Source organism: Giraffa tippelskirchi, chromosome 8 (assembly GCF_054371585.1).
Source record: "Giraffa tippelskirchi isolate mGirTip1 chromosome 8, T2T-mGirTip1v1.2.pri, whole genome shotgun sequence".
NCBI lineage: Eukaryota > Metazoa > Chordata > Mammalia > Artiodactyla > Giraffidae > Giraffa > Giraffa tippelskirchi.
This window is the reverse complement of record NC_137282.1, coordinates 26,509,589-26,528,041: the sequence shown is the minus strand read 5'-3', so window position 1 is coordinate 26,528,041 and position 18,453 is coordinate 26,509,589. Positions and strand designations below refer to the sequence as shown.

Below are 18,453 nucleotides of genomic sequence, written 5' to 3'. Positions count from 1 at the left end.
AACACGGTATAGAGGAAATATATTATCATCTAATTTTTTTTTAATCTGAATCTGGAAATAGATCAGACCTCAGGGTTTGGGATAAAGGATTATAACCTGTGTATATAAGGGAATTAATAAAATAATGGGCCATGTAATCTAAGATGGACCAGACAGGAAGTGAGAACAAGAGCAGGAAGAGAGAGTGAAAAGATGGAGAGCTGCTGGATGGCAGACTGTTGGATTAGATATACAAGGTGATCCAGGAAGACTGGAGTGACTATCATAGACCATGATGCTTTTAAAATGAGAATATGGAGAGTTCCTGGTGTTCCAGTGGTTAGGACTCCATGTTCTTACCGCAGAGGGCCCAGGTTCAATCTCTGGTTGGGGAACTAATATCCCCAAGCCAAGCAGCATGCCAAAATACATACATATATATATATATGTTCGCTAAGATATATATTAGCAACTAAACCACCACATCCCAAGTTCCTTTGGGCCTTCCCTGGTAGCTCAGTTGGTAAAGAATTTGGTTGCATTGCAGGAGACCCATGTTCAATCCCTGAGTGGGAAAGATCGCCTGGAGAAGGAAATGGCAACCGAGTCCAGGATTCCTGCCTGGAAAATCCCATGGACAGAGGAGCCTGGCAGACTACAGTCCACGGGGTCACAAAGAGTTGGATACGGCTTAGCAACTAAACCAGCATCTATATATATATATATATATATACACATATGTACATATATATGTACAAATATATGTACAAAATATACATATATTTATATATATATATATGTAAAGAGAGAGAGAGAGAATATGACGCTAGAGAGGATATGATGCTAGTGGTAAAGAATCTGCCTGCCAACGCAGGAGACACAAAACAGACACAAGTTTGATCCCTGGCTGGGGAATATCCCTTGGCGAAGGAAATGGCAACATGGCAACCCACTCCAGTATTCTTGCCTGAAGAACCCCATGGACAGAGGAGCCTGGTGGGATATGGTCCATAGGGTCACAAAGAGTTAGACACTACCAAGCAACTGAGCATACACCCATTGAGAATATGAATCCAGTAGAGTCACAGGTAATGACAAGTTTGGACCACGAGGTGGCTGAGATGAGAAAGAATCATCCATCCTTGCAGATACTGAAGTCACTAACATTAGTACTGGGATACTTACATCCAACCGCATCAGAGGGTAGTGGTGATGACAACAGTATGACATTGTAAGCTTCAACCAAGCTGGTCAGTGCGAGGTACTGGGAAAGAGAAAAGTCTGGAGGAAGCAATGAGGAAAAAGATAAACATCTATCCCATGGTGTAGAGCAGGTGTGAAGAGAAAATCGAAAACTAAAATAACTGGCTCAGTCCTAAGAACACACATAAACAGCAGCAGAATTTTGTAGATGAACCAGCTCAATTCAGCTAAAATGGAAGAGTTCAGGGGTCGGTAAGCTTTTTTTTCTATAAAGGGCCAGATAATAAATATTTTAGGTTTTGTGTTATACTCATCCCTGCTGTTGTAATATAAAAAGCAGCTATATCCAATAGCTGGACATATAGTCATGTTTCTGTTCCAATAATATTCTATTTGTTGTTATTGAGCTTTTAATTTCACATCAATTTCAATATCATGAAATACTATTATTTTGATTGTCTTTTTATTGTTTTATATCATTTAAAAATGTAAAAGCTTTTCTTAGCCGATTGCAGGCAAAAGTCCAGATCCGGACCAAGTGCCAAAGATAGGCAAACCTTGGAACAGTTTAATATGTAGACAGTAAAAGGGAAGAAAAGGTTGGAACCAGATTAGAGAAGGCTTCAAAAGCATACTAAGAACTCTCTTTTTTGGGATGCTTTAGAACCTATTCAAAATTTTCATGGAAGCAAAAGATACATCATCAGTGTTTTAGGAGACTGACTGCAGTGTCTGTTAAGAGGCTTGGCACTTATGCAGAAAGGATATAAATGCCCAGGGACCCCTTTGTCTGAGAAAGTATAAGACATTCAATGTCATTATAAATAAAGTAGAAACATTGAAAGGATATTAAATATATGATTTCACTATCACTCCAAACAAAACTGTAAGAAGAAAGGTATCAAATGAACAAAAAAAATCAATCCAATGTCCTGAACCGAACTGTGAAAAGAACTGCAGGCAGAGGAAACACATGTAGGGCAGAGAGACAGAAAGAAAAAGAAGATTTAGAAACATTAAAGAGATTTAACTCAAAAGACTCAGGTGGTAAGACTACCACGCTGATAAAGAAGTAAGGTGAGTTGGTACACACAGGAGAAGAGCTCAGAAAAAGGCAGTCCAAGAATATGGTACAAGCTGGTACCAAAGCTAAAATTATTTTCTTTTAGAACTTGAGAATTCTTTCCTATGACTGCTGCTGCTTAGTCATGTCCGACTCTTTGGGACTCGCTGGACAGTAGCCCACTAGGCTCCTCTGTCCATGAGATTTCCCAGGCAAGAATACTGGAGTGGGTTCCCATTTCCTTCTCCAGGGGATCCTCTCCACCCAGGGATCGAACCTGCATCTCCTGTGTCTCCTGCATTGCAGGCAGATTCTTTACCCACTGAGCCATTGTCAATGTCTTAAAATGCTTACCTCTCTTGAATTTTTGGTCATCGTGTGGTTGAAACTCTAGGGGCAGGGAAAGGAGAATTCCCATACTAGAAGCTATAAGCAATTCTGACCTAGCAACACATGTCTGAGACCCATTTCCAAGCCCAAAGACTTCCTGGACTGGGTCAGCAAGAGACATTTTTAGCAATCCTACCACAGCAGTGGTTTCTTGGCTCTCTCTGTAGGAAAGTAAACATATACCCAGCCGCCTCTACATGAGCCTTTGTATTTATCCAAGCAAAGAATCCCAGCAAACTAAAGAAACTTGATGAGTACCCTGCAGAAAATCCACTCAGCTTCTTCTCTGCCCTCTGTTACTTACAGATTACACTTTAAGTGGGTAAACTGAAATTCAGTCTCCTCTACCTGTACTTTCCTCCCACACTGGGGCAGTGAATAATACCTTCTAGAGTGAGAAGTGCCATGAAGGAAATGGAGATATCCTAGCATCTGAGCAATTCATTCACACTGGCCCCTCCCTACAACTGACTTTGAAATCAGAATGGAGCAAAGAGCCAGGCTTATGACAATGAAGGGTGGAGAAATTCAAACGGAAGAAAGATAAGTACCAAAATCCTACCAATAAACATGGCAGAGATGACACTTTGGCTTGAGAGGAAAGGGGGCAGAGTTGAGGCAGAAGGGAGTGGAGACCAGATCGCTTGGTATCTTCTAAGATAAGAAGGAACTGGGATTTTTTTTTTTTTCCTAAGGAAGATGGAAAACCATTGGAGGAAGTGGCATCTCATACACCTTTTTTAAAAATCACTAGGATATACCTTTCCATTCTTTCAGTGATACCTCTTAAAGTTCCTAATTTCAATCTCATCCAGTTTATCTATTTTCTTCTATATTCAGTATTTTTGTGTATAAAATTAAAAGCTTTCTCAATCCCAAATTTAAGAAGCTGTTCTATTTCTTTCTCAAAGGTGTATTTACCTTTCACAATTATATCTACAATCCATAGTTATAGCGACAATCTGGAACTTATTTGTGTGTGCAACGTGATTTATGGCTCAAGATTCATTTTTTGCCACACAGAGAGCTAATTGTCCCAGTACTGTTTCTGAAAATACTAGCCTTTTCCCACTGTCACCTTTGTCATGAGTTAGGGTCTTAGTCAAGTCAGGCTGCTATAATAAAATGCCGAAGTACACCATACTGATGCGTACCTTATAAGGTGTTTTATCACCTTATAAGACATTTACTTCTCATAGATCTAGAGGCTGAAAGCCAAGATCATAACACCAGCATGGTCAGTTCTGGTCAAAGTCCTCTTCTGAAATGCAGACTGTCAACCTCTCATCATGTTCACAGTGATGCAAAGAGAAGAAGCCAGCTCTCTGGCTTCTTATAAGGACACTAATTCCAACCTCAAGGGCTCTGCCTTCATGACCTAATTACTTCCCAAAGGTCTTACCTCCAAATGCCATCACATCAGGCATTAGCTTTCAACACAAAGTTTGGGGGGATAAAGATGAGTCACATTACCCCGTGTGTACAGGCCAGTTTCTGGGCTCTAATGTGTTACATTCTATAGTTTTTTAACATTTTAATAAACAATTCAAAATATTACATGTTAAAAGTTAAAAAGATGGATGTAGCTAAAAAACTAACATATTTCATTCCCACTGCATCTTCTTGCAGACAGATCAGTTATATGTAACTGGAGAAATGAGGACCTACACTATCTAATTACATAAAGTAGATCACCTGAACCAACCTGACTTACAGCAAATTTGGGAGATTCAGTTTAAAAAAGAAAAGATAACACAGCAGTGTTAGTTGTTCAGTTGAGTTCGACTCTTTGCGATCCCATGGACTGTAGCCCACCAGGCTCCTCTGTCCATGGGATTCTCCAGGCAAGAATACTAAAGTGGATTGCCATTCCCTTCTCCAGAGGATATTCCCAACCCAGGGATTGAACCTGGGTCTCCTGCAATCTAGCTAGATTCTTTGCCGTTTGAGCTACAGGAAAGATCTATTAAAAGATAACATTGAACTTCTAAATCAACAATCGTTTATGGGATGCTACTCAGTCAAAGAAAAGAATGAACTAATGTCATCTGCGGCCACATGGGTGCAACTACAGATTATCATACTATGTGAAGTAAGTTAGGAAGAGAAATACAAATACCATATGATATCACTTTTATGTGAAATCTAAAATATGGCACAAATGATCATCTACAAAGCAGAAACAGACTCACTGAGCACAGACTCATGGTTGCCAAGGGAGAAGCAGGAAGGGAGAAGCAGGAAGGGAGAGGAGTGGACTGGGAGTTTGGGGTTGGTAGATGCAAACTATTACACTTAGAATGGATAAACAAGGTTCTAATGTATAGCACAGGGAACTGTATTCAAAATTCCATGATAAATCATAATGGAAAAGAATATTGAAAAAGAATGTGTATATGTGAACAACTAAGTCAGTTTGCTGTACAGCAGAGACTGGCACATTGTAAATCAACTACACTTCAATAAATAAATAAAACAAAGATTGTCTGAATCACTGATGTTTACATATTTACCCATATTGACCCACTTCTAACCATATATGTAAACAAATTATTTAGAGTTGCATATTTCAAATGTTTTTGGCAATGACAAAATGCTCACCCACTGATTCCAAGTCAGTTTGAACAATATAAATTTAGATCTTAAAATGCAAAAAAAAAAAAGAAAAGACTATATATGACTGTGTAACCCGGGACTATTTTTAAATACATTTTTCTTTGTCCAAATAAGGGCAGAACCAGCATTACTCACAGGCTGACATTCATCATTTATTCTCATAATTTTTAGTACAAAAACAGAAACCTCTGTTCTGTTTTTATTGTTCTACCATATTCCTTTTTAGAGTATATAGACCTTAAAAAGCCTGAAGCTTCCAATCTGTCACAATGATTTTCTCCTGCACAGATGTGTTTTACTGGTTTTCTACTTACCGCATTATACATACCAAAAAAACTTCTAAAGGTAATGTTAAATGGCTGATTATATCATATAGAATATACTCCTAAAAGCCAAGTCATATCTGACTCTTTGCAACCACATGGACTGTAGCCTGCCAGGCTCCTCTGTCCATGGGATTTCCCAGGCAAAAATACTGGAGTGGGTTTTCATGCTTTCTCCAAGGGATCTTCCCAACCCAGGGATCGAACTTGGGTCTCCTGCATTGCAGGCAGATTATTTACTGTTTGAGCCACCAAGGAATCCCAATTCTGTATAGGGAGAGGTGGGATTGAGTTTCCAAAAGAAAAGTTTCCTGAGAGGTGGTGAGTCTTGATTTGAGTCTTAGGAGAGAGATAAGCTGGAATCAAATTTGGGATGAATTTTATGGGAGAGATGATATTAGAGAGGGTATTCCAAGACAAAAATTACATTTTCTGGGCTAGAACTGGGGTTAGTTACATTGTGGTATTTATGTCTGTGCACTCACTATGTTCTAAATACAAAAAGGCATCTGGACTGGAACAGAACAAAAATTGTTTAAAGGAATTATTGGGGAAAAAATGGCAAAGTCCAAGTAAAGTCTGGAGTTTGGTTACTAGTATTATACTAATATTGATTTCTTCATTTTGCTAAATGTACAGTGTTCACATAAGATGTTAACATTAAGGGAAACTGGGTGAAAAGATATATGAGAATGCCTTGTACTATCTTTGCAACTCTTCCATAAACCCCAAAATATCTCAAAATAAGAAAGCTAAAACAGAAAACACATCTGAGGTTGACTCCTAAATTTTTATGGGAAAAAATGAGAAATTACATAAAATTAGTCAGATCAAGCAAGGTCAAAGTTAATCAACGATCAAGTTAGATCAAAATTTCAAGCTGTAAAATTTTTCTCCAGGAGGACCAAATTTTAATTCTTTAATAGGAAAGGAGTTATGTGGATAGTTCATTCTTAAGAGGAAATGATCTTATGAAACTGCCAAATAATCACATTCACAAGACACCGTCAAGGACTGAGGAGAATCTGTGGTCTAAAAAATTGCCTTTAGCTCCTGCATTGAGGTCCACTGTTAAATTCTCACAAAGAAAATGTAATATGACAATATTTATGTGGTTACGGTTTTCATCTAAAGAGTGTAAAGACTGTTGAAAATAAACAAGATTTTGATACAAGTCTCATTCTGCTCAGTGTGAAGTACCAAACTGCATCCACTTAGATTTTCTTTTTAATGTAGAATTTTTCACCCATTTTGCGCCTCCCATGCCCCACTCACCCCCTGATACTCAGCCTGGTAAAAGGAGTCAAATGGTACAAACTTCTAATTATAAAGTAAGTTCTAGAAATGTAATGGTGACTGTTCTTATTGATATTGCATTGTATTTGAAAGTTGCTAAGAGAATAGATCTTAAAAGTTCTTATCATGAGAAACAAATTTTGTAACTTTGTGTGTTGATGGAGGTTAACTAGACTTCTTATGCTGATCATTTTGCAATATATACATATATAAAATCATTATGCTGTGCACCTGCAACTAATGTTATATGTTAATCACATATATTTTTAATGTAGTCAAAGTGTGCCTGAATATGCCCTCATAAAAGTCATGATCTACTAAGATATCAAATTTCAAGGAGAAACATATATTATTGACTGGCTTTTTTGGAATGGAAACTAAAAAGACATTTTAAAAGCTCTTTAAACAACTGACTGAACTTGGAAAATTAACTTTACCTTTAAACTTTGTATCATGATAGCAAGAGCTAGGTTCTAAACTCTGGCCCATAAACTAATACCTCTGTGACTTTCAATAAGGCATTTGTCATTACTGACTTCCCATTTCCTTATTCATAAAATGAGTAATAACAATTCATAAGCTTTCTATCAAAATCAAATAAGTATGTAAAAGAGCATTATAAATTACTGAAAATAATAACGCAAGAGGCTTTTTATGAAAGCTATAACCATGCAGTTTGTAAAATACCATAATATAAAATGCTATATCTCAAAGAATTAAGCACACTCAAGTTCTGAGTTTAGCTACTTACCGGTGTGTAAACTTCCTTTGTGCCTCAGAATTCTTAAGTTAAAATATTAGCAAAGTGATGATGATGATGATGATGATAGTAATCATTTTATAAATTTGATTTTGAGATAAAACGAGACAATGTATGTAAAACACTTAGTTTGCTAAGTCAAACAGAGATAGACTGAAGCTCCAACAATGGAACAACATTCTACAAGTTTAAGGTTAATATGCATTGAGTACATATGACACATGTTTTCTTAAAGTATTCTGTTCCCTCTGCTCTTGGCATAAATATCTAACTTCTTTTCCATTACCTACAAGGCCTGGGGGTCTGGCACCGTACATCCCCTCCAATTCCCATTGCCTTCATAGGTTATTTCGTCTACTCTGAGTGAGATCTCCACTCTTGGCTGACTACCTTATCATAGCACTCTAGGGAAATCTTCCTCAACTTCCAGATTGTCATAGTCTCCTACTCTGGGCTCTGGTGACATCCAATACCTATCCTTCATTGTCCTAACAATAGCCTGAATTTCAATATTTACAAAGCATGATTATTTCGTTCTCTTTAAATTTTTGATATTGTGTTCATCATGAATTTTTGCACTAATTTTATTTGCTAAATACTGCATTAAAATATTATCAATCTTAAATACTGAATTTGGGAGCACCCCTGAAATATTTCTGCAGAAACCAGTAAGTTACATGCCTCATCCTAGTTTTGGCCCTGCAGCTCCAGTCTGCAAATCCTAGGAAGCCAGGGCCGCATATGCTCAGGACCCATAACAGCGGCGTGACTGAGGGAGAACCTTCCATACGTGTAGAGTGAACTACAGCATACTGGCAGTTTTCGAATCCTAAGTTTTTTGGGGAAAATATTGGTTGGTAACAGAAATAAGCTGTCAAAGTAAAAACAAATTTTAAAAACCACCTAAAATGTTATTCGTAGAAGAATTACTATGACTAAAGCTCCAGCAATCCAAAAAGCCACTTGTTTCCATCCACCACCCTCTTTGTATCAATTTCAAAAGGCAGCCCAATTTTGTTTCAGGATTTAATTGGATCCCTAGCTCATTTTGAAGAAATTCAATTTTCCTTGAGCTGGGTTCATATGACAACAGACGAGTTCCTTCTTTTTGATTTACTTCTCTAAGGCCATGGAAAGGAAAGCTAAAACAAAATAGGATCAAAATAATTTATGTAAGAAGTATAGTGTGAAATGTAAATTTAGATTTTCTAAACATGTAGCCTCCAGTTTACATGCAGAGTTACATTACTACAAATCAAGTGACCAGACTGAATGAGTAGTGGGGAAGGAGATTATAATTTGATCTAGTTGATTGTATGCACTGTCTCAAAAGTTAACGGGGTGAAAACAAAAAAGGTGTGGTATGGCAAATAAGATGCAAGAAGTAGGTGAAAAAAAAAAAGAATCTTCGTCTTTAGTTACATGTGTGTATGTATATCTCTTCCTCTACATATGTCATCCTATATATAATATATATAACGTCAATATACAACGGATACACAATATTGTGATATATCATTTATATTTTGTTTAGCATAAGTATCGTTTATATATGTAAATGATGATAATGACAGTTTATATAGATACAGAGAGAGAGCACCTCTAGTGAGGAAAAGGACTTTCAACCACCAATGACACTGACACTTAAAGGCTTTGAAAGAATGCTCTTCTAGGATTCTTTGGCTCCTTGAAGTTGTATTTCTTACTGAAATCCAAAACATTAACATTTTTATCACACACACACAGACATCTGATTCACACCTGCTCGGAGAACTTGCCTGCAGTTTCTAGAGACCGTAGCAGTGCTTCCCAAAGAACAAGAGAGAAGTAGTTTCTCACAATCCCTGTCTTCAGAAATTCACCCGCAAATAAAAACATTTCAAGGTAAGGAACTAAGAAAGTTTTACATAATTTTGATATCAAATGGATGGGGACCTGGTGTGGCCTACTGCGGAAGATCAGAATAATCCATTTTTTAAAAAGTCATTATTTCCCCATTAGAAACAATCTCCAATTTTTCTCACTAGTTTTTATTCTAAAACAGGCAAAAAAAAAAAAAAAGTGGAGAACTGCTCCCAGATATACATGTGAAATTGCAGGCAAGTGAAAATGTTTAAGAGGCTTTTAAACATTGATTTGGTTTTTCTTTTAATGGTCTGTGTACTTATACGAACTATTAAACTTCACTAGACCATAGCCAATGGTGAGCGTGGACTGACCAGTGCTTTCAAAGTGAGTTGCGTTATCTTTAGAGACAAGGACAGACACATAATGGCTGGAAAAGACTCACAGGCATTTTTCTGAGACCAAGGGTAAGGTGAGATCTGGGATGGAGTCTGGGGGAAGGTAAGAGAAAGCACAGGGAAAGGCGTGGTGTACGTTCAGCAGGGGTGAAACTGCCTCCTGGCAAATGGATTTTCTTTCACTGACAAAGAATTACCTAAATTTGATTCTGTTTACATTCATTTGTTCAGTAGAGATTTACTGAGTGTCTACTTCTTGCTAAAACTGGGAGGTAGGGATTCAGAAGTTTTTCCCACGTGGCAGAGGGGTGAGGGGCATGGATGGGGTGGGGAGTCGCCCCTGCCCCTGGGCTCCCGGTTGAAGGTGACCCAGCGGGAGCAGGTCAGGCAGCCAAACCCACCTGAACCCGGAGCTGAGTCACACCCACCTCCACGCCCACCGATGCCTGATCCCTCAACCTTCCTGGGGGTAGGTAGGGCCTTCCCTTGGAAATTCAACTAACCAATGCAGAGTTGAAAAGTAGGTGTAACCTGTGACCACGTGTCCATCAAAAGGAGGGTGGATCCAACCCCTGGAGCATAAAGCCAGGTTGATTTTAACCCTGTGTGGGGAGCTCTTGTAGCAGTTTCTTCTACATCTTACCTTTGAGAGGACTTGGAATAGGAGATAGAGTGCTTCGCGGTAGCATGGGTAAGTACTGTTCAGTGGAACTACTTTTTTTCAGCTATTGGAGATGGGGTGTGTATTGAGTTCACTATTTAGGATGGATTTTAAACTGTATCCCTATCAAAAAAAAATTTGAAAATCACGAATGGAATCCATTTTATCATCCTAGAACCAGGTTGGGAGTGGACCTTGGCCTGTAGACTTCCAGTGTTTAAATGGCCTTAATCTACAGCTGTTTCGGGCCAGCCACTGGCCTCAAACTTTTAAACCAAAGTAGGAAAGTAAATATACTTTCAAGAAAGCAGATGCCTGGTTGAAATTTCCTTGAAATTGCATCTTTAAATTTTGTTTCAAAATGATATTGCCTTTCATTGCAAGAAACGGCTAGGTCTATTTTATGCTAACACGTTTAAATTATTATAAAGAGAGTAAACTTATTTTCCCTTTCTTTCCTCTTCAATTATCTCTGTAAATGGCACTGCCATCCTCCCGATGGCTCGAGCAAAAATTAGGCTCCTCACTCATTCCTGATTCCTCTCCTCTCACCCCCTTCATCCAACCTGACAGCAAATTGGAAGACTATCTCCATTTTCTCTCTCCCTCCGTTTCTACTCCATTGCCACCACAAGCTCCAAACCTCCAATATTCTTTTCCTAGATTACTAACTAGCCTAAGGGATTTTTTTTTCTCCTTTCACTTTCTCCTGCCTTAATCCATTCTTCACAAATCAGCGAGTCCTCTTTCAGCCTAAATCAGAGCATGCTAATTTCCTTGTTTGAAAGAAACCCCTTAATGGCTCCCCTGGGTTTGGGAATGACCTGCAAATGGCTCCCTCCTGCACGTCCCCAACCTTATCTCTGACCTCTGTGGCCTCCGCCCCGCCATTTTGTGTAACAAGCATGGCTTTCTTTCCTTCCAGCAAGCTAATCCCTTTGTGCTTTCTGCTGTAGCTTGAAAAGAACACTCTCCTTCCACCTCTTTCAGCTGGCTAATACTTCCTCTTCAGATGCTTCTTCTAATGCTTCCTTGGAGGCCTTTGCAGACATTCTTTTTAAAAGCTAGCCTCCTCCATTTCTCCTCTTATTGGTTTCATTTCATAGCATTTTTCTCAACTGGAAACTATTTACCATCTTATAAAAACTTTATTTACATTTCTATCACACACAGATAGAGGTTCCATGAAAACCAGGGACTCGATCTTTTTCGCTGCCTTAAGAGTCAGCTCTGGGGGAATTTCCCTGACAGCAGAGTGGTTAGGACTCCATGCTTTCCCTTCCCTGCCATGAGCCGGGTTTGATCCCTGGTAGGAGAACTAAGATACAGTAAGCCATGCGGTACAGCCAAAAAAAAAATTTTTTTTTAAGCGTCATCACCTAACAATGTTTGCTACTAAATATTTGTCGAATGATTGAATAAGTAAATGATGTGCCTTGGAAGTACTTAAATCACAATTTGAGAAATAAAAAATACAATATATAATCTCATGCCATTAAGTAATACATGTAACAACCAGATTTTGTCTTAATACCATGCTTAACCAGTACGTTTTCCATGTGGCTTTTTCTACCACCGGAGGATATAGTTCAGTATCAACAGGAGTGTTCTCATAATAAATTACCATTTCAATTTATACATCATTCTCACAAGCTTGCATATTGTGAGAAATGGCATGGTCAGAGATCTGACAAATAATCTTATTTTAAAAGGCGAGTGCTGTACACGTTAGCATCACTGATAGGCAACTTTTTCTTCCAGTAAATTAATTTTTTATAGGATTGCTAAATCAGGTATTACCAGTCTGATGACTAAATGCATATTCATCAATTAGTTTTTATAAAACTAATACATAATGTATACATCATTATACAAAGCTAGTGAGTGCTAGGGCATGTGGATAAGACACAGAGACCCTTGCTCTCTTAGAGCTTACAGACTGGTAGGAAAGACAGATCTGAAATAATCAGAACCAAGGGGCTCCGGTCAGTGTACAGTAGGGAGCTAGGAGAGCATTTAGCTTTGAGACTTGAATAGAGACTGAGAATCAAGGAAAGTGGCCCTGAGCAAATGCTGATTAAGTGGAAATTTTTAATTCTTGGTAAATAGCTTGGCATTTATCCTAGTTTTTTTGGAGGGGGGAGAATATAGTTGATTACAGTAATATTATGTAAATTTCAGATGTACATATGAGGCCAGGTAGTATTTTCTTGAGAGGAAAGAGCTTAACACTTTAGTGAAAGGAGAGTTTATTTGGCTGGAAATGAAATAGGAGAGCTGGAGATGGCAAGAGATAAGTTTGTAGAGAAAAGCTGGAATCAAACGAATTGCAGCTACTTTAAATGAGCTGATTGAGGGAGTGGGCTATTGTGATCTTTCCTACTTAAACTTTAGGTCTATGACTAGTGGTTTTGCTCCAAAAGTGCTATATTCACTAATACAAAATGAAACAAAAATTATTTTTTAGCTATGAGAGCAAGATTTTGTTAGGCAAATATTCCTGGATACAGTCTCCTTGATTGGAGAGAATAAATAATAATGCTTATACCATTAACTTTATTATTAGGAATATAACATATATAAACAGCTTTATAAAATTTTTTTAAAATTGTTTAAAAATAACCACCTCAAAAGAATGATGCTACTTATATTTGGCAAAAGAAAAACATGCAATAAAAACCAAACGTGCACTTCAGCTGGTAAGGGAAGAGTGTTAAATGTTTTAAATATGAGTATATATATTGTATAGAAATATATATTTATTACATTTAAACCTCTTCCCTGAGCAATTTATATATAAATATGACATACTTACATTCATATAAAAATAATACCTATTTTACTTGTATAATATATATATAAATGCTTAAGAAGACATTTAAAAATCTTCCCTTAGCAATTTTAAAATATCATATAACATTTATATTGTGTGTGTGTGTGTGTGTGTGTGTGTGTGTGTGTGTGTGTGTGTGTGTGGCTAAGGCATGCAGGATCTTAGTTCCCCAATCAAGGATCAAACCCTCACTCCCTGCATTGGAAGCATGGAGTCTTAACTACTAGACTGTGAGGGAAATCCCCATTTATATATATTTTATACAGCTAAGTAAATTTATATAATACATACATAGTTTATATGTTGTTATATATTTACATATTATTTATTTATATATATAAGTAAATATACATTATACAAATTTTACATATACAAACTTTAGTTCAGTTCAGTTCAGTCGCTCAGTCGTGTCTGACTCTTTGCGACCCCATGAATTGCAGCACGCCAGGCCTCTCTGTCCATCACCAACTCCCGGAGTCTACCCAAACCCAAACTTTAGTATATATTAGTATATACGAAATATATATATTTAGTATATATATACTATATACTATATATATACATACTAAAGTATATTAGTGATTTATGTAATGTATATTTACTTTATATAAGACATAAAAGCATGTTTTGTTTTCATTCTGTGTATTATTTTACCAAAAGTAAATGACACAAAATTTTGAGGTGGTATTTTTTAATATGGCTATTTAAAATATTTCAAGCAGTTAATTTTCATTCCAGTACTTTCACATTTGCTCCTTTTTCAAAAGCACTAAATTTTTGTTCCTACAGCAGGACATCAGGTTAAAATTAAGAGATCTTATAAAAGATCTTTAGATCCTTTGCTTAATTGCTAAACAATTGTAACGATTAAGCAAAGGGCTCTTAGGAAGAATATAATCATGTTGTAACTCTCATAATGCTACTTAAAGATTTTTTTTAAAAAAATCAAAAACCATTTGGGGCCAAATTCCCCTGTGCCTTTATTTTGACTTGCACTGATAGCAGATGGGAATGCGAGGATCTCATGTGGTTTGTTCTCTGGATCCCCATCTTCTAGAACAAGGGTAGGCAAGCTACAGCCATGTACCAAATCAGTCTCTGCTGTAAACTGCCCATCCTCCAATTATTGTCTATGGCTGCTTCCATGCCACAGTGAGAAAGTTGAATAGCTATGACATAGGCCTGCAGGACCCACAAAGCTTAAATCTGTCTCATTACAGAAGAAGTTTGCTGCCCTTGGTCTAGAAGAGTACCTGGCACTTGGCAGGATCCTATATTTACTTACAGAATGAATACAAAGGTGAACTAACAGTAGCTCACATGAGCGGTCAGCATGTGCTCTATGCCATGAAGTGTGCTGAGCACTTTAAATGCAGTATTTAATTTGAATTTCACAGAAGAGTTATATTAGAATGTAGGCCTATCTTGCTCCCTCACCTCCTCCAACTTTTTAACCTGCTGCCATTCCCTCAGTCAAGGTTTACCTGGGGCTCCTTATTTAAGTGCAAACTTCTGCTTTCTACTAGGCCTTTGGCTTGTTCCATACAACATACAATGGATGTAACCTATTTTTTGTGCCCAGGAGAACGTATACTCTATGAGGCACACATTTTCTTGTGTGTATCTCTTCACTGGTCTCTCAACCCACAAGTAGCCTAGAATAGGGCTAGTACATCATGAGTGCCCAGTAGACATCAGCTGTTCAGAGAGGTCTGATGACATGTGGGGGGTACCCAGAAAAGAAATGGGTATGGTCCAAGTCTTACGTACTTCACAACTAATTCTCTTACTCTCTTGCAGAATTAGTCACAGATGTAAATGTAGCGATTTTGTTATTAGAAAATGAGTCCTAGGCCATTTTTTGAGGTCATTTTCTGATCATGGCTCGAATTGAGACTATATTAATTGGAATACATTTCACCTAATAACTGCCATCTCAAACAGGTGCTTGCTGAAGACAACCCAGGCTGATCACTCCTACCCGGAAGTGGCTGATCTATCCTGGTGTAAACCTTCAAAGAGGGAACTAACAGGGCACCATGGACCAGCAACTGAAGAAAAGGGGAACGAGACCTAGCCAAGGCCTGGGGAGAAGAGCTGCCAGCAGGGACAAGTCACTGCCAGCCCAGCAGGAACCTCCTGACACAACGTGGATCTTATGTGATGAGGATGTGTGCTATGAGACGAGCTTTCGGGCTGTCGAAGATGACTCCTTCTCTGACTGTTACATAGAATGCATAATAAGAGGTGAGTTTTCTGAACCTATCATGGAAGAGGACCCACTCCTTCAGTCCTTTGAACGTCTAAAAGAAGGATCAGAACAAGACCTTTCTCAACAGGTTCTTACAGCAAGCTCACTTCTTGAACGTTCCTTGGAATACGTGAAAAGGGACACAAAACAAGAACTTCCTCAACAGATTGTTGGAGAGAATCCACTTCTGGAGTTTTCTGAGTACAAGACAAGCAAGAAGCTTCCTCCCGGAGGAACACCCAACACAGACTTTTCAGAACCTAAACAGCTCACAGGATGTGCAAGAAGGAAGCCAAGTACAAATAAAGAATATGGTGCTCCAGAAAAACATATTTGTCCTCACGATGGATGCATAAAAGAGTTCAAGAATAAATCATCCCTGAGAAAGCATCTTCGTGTTCATAATCCCCGAAATCATGTGTGTGCAGAATGTGGGAAAGCCTTCAAGGAGAGTGCAAAGCTAAAAAGACATTTTCTGGTTCATACTGGAGAGAAGCCATTTCCGTGCACTTTTGAAGGGTGCGGAAAACGCTTTTCCCTGTCCTTCAATTTGCGTACACACGTGCGCATCCACACTGGGGAGAAACCTTTTGTGTGTCCTTTTGTAGGCTGTCGCAGGAAATTTATTCAATCAAATAACATGAAAGCCCACCTCTTGACTCATGCAAAGGCCCATATGAGTCTGTGAGAAAAGATTAAAAAATAATCATCAAACAGGATAGGCATATATTAACTAAAGAGTTACTGGGAACAAATATGCTTCATTGATAACTGGTTCAGGAAACAATTTTAAAATCAATATCGAGACCCTCAGCCATTTTTTTTTAATGTTACTAAGATGCTCCTCTAGTCTGAGATATTATTTTAGTACTTTGTGAAGAATTACAGCGTGCTTCTAACAGTAAGGTCAGTAATGAACTTACTTCAAAAGCATAATCCTTAATATTTTTAACAAATTGCATCTTTCGATATGAGACTTAATATCTCATACTATAAATAAGAAATCAACTTTGACTTTTTCACTTTGTAGTTTTCAATCATTTAGCTTTTTCCTTTTAGGAATATACTTAATACAAGTGATAATTCTAGAGAATGAAAATTTTGCAGTAGATTCTCAATAAATTAATGCATAGTTAAAATTTTTTAAGTTAAGCATATTGTTTAATCATTTTATTTTTTATGATTGTATCAAACCATGTTAATTACAGTAGATGTTAAGGAAATAAAACCCCAGAAATGTATAAAATCTGTATTTAAAAAATCAAAGAAGTGTGCATTAAAAAGAGATGTCATTTAGTTGTCTTCCAAATTAGCAAAACATGGTAAAAACTGATTGCTTAGTGTCAGTGAAGTGTAGGGGGAAAGTTACTCTCCTACATGGTCGGTTAAGGGATAAAAAGCCATTTGGGGAGGGGTGTGCTAGCCAGTTTTCTGGAACTGCCATAACAGAACCACCAACTGGGTGACTTAAACAATAGATATTTGTTGTCTCATAGTTCTGGAGCTAGTTCAAAAAAAGGTATTGGCAGTATTGGTTCCTTCCTAGGGTTGTGAAGATAGACTCTGTTCCAGATGTGTCTTATTGGCGTGAAGATGACTATCTTCAGGGTTACGTGGCATTTGCCTGTATCTTCATATCATCTTCCCTCTGCATACCTGTGTTCAGATTTCCTCTTAAAAGCACATCAGACAGACTAGATCAGAACCCACCCTGATGCCCTCATTGTAACTTGGACTATAAAGATGACCATCTCCAAATGAGGTTACATTCCGAGGTACTGGGGGTTAGGATTTCAACATGGATTTTTGAGGGTATACAGTTCAAACCATAATGAGTGTTGTTTTAGGCCAAATAATTTCTAGAATTCTATTTTACAGAATATGTGTACTAATGTAGATAATTTGTTCAAAGATGTTGACTAAAACATGTTTTAATAGTGGTCTGATTCATAATACAAATGTCCATTAAAAGGGAACAAGTTGCATAAATCTTTATTCAGTAGGGAAATGTGCAAATATCCTTAAAGGAAGCTAGGCATAAAGGGAAAGAAAGAGGTCCACAGCCAGAGAGAAGTCATAGGAGGAAGTATGTACCATGAACAACTTTTCAGGGGAAAACAGTCAACACAATATATAAACATATCAAATTTAAAATTAATCTTGTTTTTAGAAATGCCAAAAATAAAACTATATGTGATTTTTTAAAAAAAAATCAAAGGCTTCCATTTTTACTTAAGAATAAGCTAATTAGTACTGTGGTGGTGGTTCAGTCGCTAAGTTGTGTCCCAACTCTTGGGATCCCATGGACTGTAGCCTGCTAGGCTCCTCTGTCCATGGGATTCTCCAGGCGAGAATACTGGAATGGGTTGCCATTTCCTTCTCCAGAGGATCTTCCCAACCTAGGAATCAAACTCAGGTCTCCTGCATTGCAGGTAAATTCTTTACCGACTGAGCTATGAGGGAAGCTTCGATAGGACTAGGTAAAAGGCAGGATTAAATAGAGAGCAGTCAAGACTAGAGAAATTCAATGGCAAGGTTTAGGCTATAAACTTGAGAGCTGGGACTCAGCATCAGGAAGGATCCCCTGTGTGTGGAGGCTGGTCTCCTTCAGAGATGACTCTTTCTGGAGCTGAAGGGGCCAAAGTCTCAGTATTTATAACCCTAACGTGTAAATGTACAAGGAGCATCAGCCTGAGAAAGTGCTTGTGTAGCTGGATTCTACGACTAAGTTAAATTCTGACCTGAGAGTAGGAAGTTACTTGGCTAGCCTCCTAACTGTTCTTGTTTGTTCTGTATGTCTCCAGATACTGGCAATTTACAAACCCCAAATCCTGA

The 18,453-nt window shown here is 37.9% G+C and overlaps 2 protein-coding genes across 2 annotated transcripts in view; one reads left to right on the top strand and one right to left on the bottom strand.

Annotated features, from left to right (window-relative positions):
* LOC145518095 (uncharacterized) overlaps positions 1-18,453 on the bottom strand; it is a 574,529-nt gene that overhangs the window by 518,940 nt on the left and 37,136 nt on the right. The window lies entirely within an intron of this gene.
* Positions 14,382-17,399, top strand: ZFP42 (ZFP42 zinc finger protein). Its single transcript, XM_081521688.1, has one exon. It carries the CDS (start codon positions 15,407-15,409, stop codon positions 16,304-16,306), a length of 900 nt encoding a protein of 299 aa, XP_081377814.1. The 5' UTR covers positions 14,382-15,406; the 3' UTR covers positions 16,307-17,399.

Coding starts and splice junctions, on each gene's coding strand:
- ZFP42 (XM_081521688.1), top strand. CDS start 15,407: ATGGACCAGCAACTGAAGAAAAGGGGAACGAGACCTAGCCAAGGCCTG.